Source organism: Uranotaenia lowii, chromosome 2 (assembly GCF_029784155.1).
Source record: "Uranotaenia lowii strain MFRU-FL chromosome 2, ASM2978415v1, whole genome shotgun sequence".
Lineage (NCBI taxonomy): Eukaryota > Metazoa > Arthropoda > Insecta > Diptera > Culicidae > Uranotaenia > Uranotaenia lowii.
In genome coordinates this window covers 195702467-195706334 of record NC_073692.1, presented here as the reverse complement: position 1 = coordinate 195706334, position 3868 = coordinate 195702467, and the positions used below count along the sequence as shown (strand labels likewise).

The following is a 3868-nucleotide window of genomic DNA, read 5'->3' as shown; positions in this document are numbered from 1 at the left end:
ATTTGCTCGATTAATTCTCGAGTTATGCAAAAAATTTGTATGGAAGCCCCCTTTTCCCTCTTTACATCTTTCCGCTGAAAAACAGGTGGGGCTTTAATTTATAATAGAAACATTTCTCGTATCCAAATATCCTCACATGCCAAATATGGTTCCATTTGCTCGATCTACTCTCCTGTTATACTGAAAATTGTAACGGAGACCACTCCTCCCCCTTTTCATCCACCGTTTTGAAGGAGTGAGGAATATCAAATATTCATAGAAGCATTTCTCGTACCCAAATATCGTTCCATGCCAAATTTGGTTCTGTTTCTTGTTTTAGTTCTCGAGTTATGCAGTAAAAATTGTTTGAAACTCCCCTCCTTCTTTCCTTTCTCCCCACTTACACTCTAATTTGTAAAATTATCTGGGAAGGATTAGAATTTGCGATCCCTTATTCCTATCGGAAATCTGTTTTGTTTCAGAAATTCGATTTTCAGGGATAAATCCTTTAAAAAAAGATAAATAATTTTGATTATAAATAATAACGCAAGGGTCTCACAATCAAACAATATTGATAAGAAGAGAAATGTCATACCGGTTCTTGTTAAGGTAGAAAACGTACAAAGATACAAATTGACCTTCATTTTGCTTGGGAAGGATGAGGGTTAAGGAACAACTATTTCATCCTTCAAACGAATACAAGTTTCAAGATGGAATACGAATGACAAATTTAAAAATAATATGAGATTTTAAAATCTGAAATGTTGAATAAGAATCGAAGACAAACTGAATCAATTCTTGTTTTTACTTTCTTTCAAATGTTCAAGAATAAAAATGGAATAATGAAACACACTTGCTAATATTTCAACATAATCCTAATTGTCCTATTTATTTGATAACGGTTCAACAACAACATTCGTTAAGAGTCCTAGTTTAGTATTGATAGCTGACTTTGCCGCTCTTGAAGCTGGTTTGCGAGTGCGATTTGTGGTTGTCATGATGATGGCTCTCGACGACGACTGGCTTGACGACATGGTGGACCTGTGGGATCACAACATGATGGTGTTCCGGCTCGTGGTGGTGCAGCTCAACATGGTGCACTGGGGTCACGTGGTGGACTGGAGTCACGTGGTGTACCTGGACGGCTGGCTGAACGTGGTGGACGGCCACAACTGGCTTGATGAGCTTGACGATCTTCTTGGGGGCCTCAACGACGTGGTGTCCCTTGACTGGTTCCCGGTGCACATTGGCAATGAATCCGGTGTGCTTGTCCGAGGAGTAATCCACCACACGACGGTATCCATCGGCATCGATCAGAGTGTACTGGCCAACGACTTTGTCTCCGTGACGTTCCTCCTGCTGGCTCTTGATGTCTCCGGTGTGATCGTCGTGGACGGAGTAAGCGAATTTGTACTCAGCTGGGCCATGATGCTCATCTTCATGATGCTCGTGATGATGCAGGCTCTGGGCAGCTGCGGCACCTACCAGGGCAACAACTAGAAGGAACTGGAGAAAATTTACGAGTTATTAAACAGGAAAGTTCTACACCAACCCGAAATGTTCTTACTTTGAAAGCCATTTTGAGCTGTTAGTTGAATTCTTGAGTTCTACTGCTAAGAGTGTTGGACGAATGATATGGATTGTGTAATTTGTGCTCCAATTTATACAACCGATCAGTTTCCGTTACATTCTGCTAATTTGATAACTACTTCCTCGGACAAGGTTTACAGGTCAACTTTTTTTTCTCTGTCATTCGTCTAATGAATCAGCTTCGGCGATAGTGTCGGTTTTCAAGTAGCTAAATCTAATTTCGTCTAATGAAAACCTGCCCCCGAAAGTGGAAACGAGTTGAAGTTTTCTTTTTTTTTATTTTGAATTGAGATATCACCTACGCACAGCGTGAAAAAAGTTGTATTCATCAAACTGGCAGGCCTCCTCACTTCATTGCATTGGAGCGGTTATCGATAAACGCATACATGCCTAGATTTAAATAGTACACGAATATCCTCGTCTTCAAAAAGAACCGACTTGAAAGTCCTCAAAGGTTTTTCGCTTTTTATCCATAGGTAAAAGAAAAGAGGGGACTTTAATCCATAGAGATTCCATCCGTTAAGAGTTCCAAAGAGTAAAATTGACACTGCAGACCATGATTCAGAATACAGTGGGAAAAAATACTAAATTCTAATTTTTTAGCCTGATTCATCGAAATTTTTCAAAACCTCTCGCGTTGTTACGCTGATATGTTAACTTCCTTAGAACTCAATTGAAAATTCTTTGGCAGTAAATTATGTTTCGACTCAAAAACCTGGGGTAAGGCACCCTTAATCTGAATAAAAGGGATGGTGGATGTAAAAATACTAGGAAAAACATGTTGAGAAAAACCTCGAAATCCGTAATCTTTTGAAAATCGTCAAATACTTTGTGTTTTAGATGTCTGGAATCAAGTGAAATCTAAATATTTCAGATAACTTGCTTTACCTTGCAGGTTCCAAAATTTGTTCACATTTGAGCTGTACAGATTTTTGGTTTTTAATCGCTTTTTGTTCTCAGAAATCTATAAAAACTCAAAAATAGCCTCAATGATTCAATAATAATTCGAAATTCTGAATTTGTACTGCAATACTTGCTTTAAGAAGTATTATGTTATCACATCATGAAGCAGTGTGTTTTACTTTAAAAAAACGCAAAAACGTGGAAAAAAGGACTGTTTTGATTTTTCCAAGCATAGTGAATTTTTCATAACAAACTTTAACCTCTTCTTTAAAAAAAAATCATATCTGCCATTTGTTTAATCTTTCATCCCTATATGATAATACTCAAGCTTTTATTTTTCGGATTTACATAAATTAATAGTGATAAAATAAAATCAGTTTTTGTTTCATTTATGATTAGCATTTTTATTACTTATTTTAATTGTTTTAGCATCTATAAAACTGTACATCACATTCAATTCTAAATTTCTAGTCTAAGTCTTGTAAAGCTTCTCCCATCGGTGGTTCTTCATCGCCTCTGGCCCCCTTCAATGATAGGCCGAATATCCTCCTGAGCATATTGCTCAAAATTGAAGATCGGTTCCTGCTGTTCAACTTCCGGGGCGGCTTCTTGGTACAGTGGCTGATAGTGGCGTGCAGGTCTTGCCGGTGGAACGGCATACACCCTCATAGGAGCCAGACCCAACATCATCGGGCGCTGCTGGTAGGGTTGCTGTTTATGATCGACAGGTTCTCGTCGAATGTGAGCCACAAATCCGGTATGTTTATCGGAAGTGTAATCAACAACCCGCCGATGTCCATCCGGTTCCACGAGGCTATACTGACCTACTACTTTGTGGCCGTGACGAGTTTCGGTGTGACTCTTGCTGTCCCCGGTGTGATCGTCATGAACCGTGTAAGAGAACATATACTTCAATGGACCGTGATGGCTGCCATGATTCTGGGCATTTGCCGTTAGCACCATAAATGCACTGATAAGGACTATCAACTGTATGAAGTTATAACAAAATATGTTAATTAATATATGAATACTTAGAAATCCAAGACTTACTCTGAACATCGTAGCTTTAATTTCTGGCCAACAAATGAATGGTTTAAGGATCACGGCAAACGAGATGCGAATGATAACAATCCTAATGCATGGTCAAACTTTTATACCAGACCTTGGATATCACTCCCAAATCCAAAGTCGCGAAACACCAACAAACGAAGAAAGATATTGTTCGGTCAGTCCCCCCGAAAATTAAAACCTGCACAAGCTGCATCCAGCCATAGTTACCAAATCAATCATCGTAACCTGTTCATTTAGTGGGTTAGGGATAATTTTAACAACGTTGAATGACCATATGTCAGCCCACTGACTGGTCAATCTAGATGAGTGAAAACTACTGGTGATC

General features: G+C 39.0%; 2 protein-coding genes across 2 annotated transcripts; both read right to left on the bottom strand.

The window, feature by feature from the left end:
* Positions 1-881: 881 nt before the first annotated feature.
* LOC129749730 (pupal cuticle protein Edg-84A-like) lies at positions 882-1604 on the bottom strand. Its single transcript, XM_055744785.1, has 2 exons — positions 1547-1604; positions 882-1485 (listed from the first exon to the last, which is right to left on the bottom strand). Exons 1-2 carry the CDS (start codon positions 1556-1558, stop codon positions 913-915), a joined length of 585 nt encoding a protein of 194 aa, XP_055600760.1. The 5' UTR covers positions 1559-1604; the 3' UTR covers positions 882-912.
* Positions 1605-2979: 1375 nt separating this feature from the next.
* On the bottom strand, positions 2980-3531 carry LOC129742227 (cuticle protein 8-like). Its single transcript, XM_055734100.1, has 2 exons — positions 3523-3531; positions 2980-3459 (listed from the first exon to the last, which is right to left on the bottom strand). The coding sequence occupies exons 1-2, from the start codon at positions 3529-3531 to the stop codon at positions 2980-2982; spliced, it is 489 nt and encodes a 162-aa protein (XP_055590075.1).
* Positions 3532-3868: the final 337 nt, after the last annotated feature.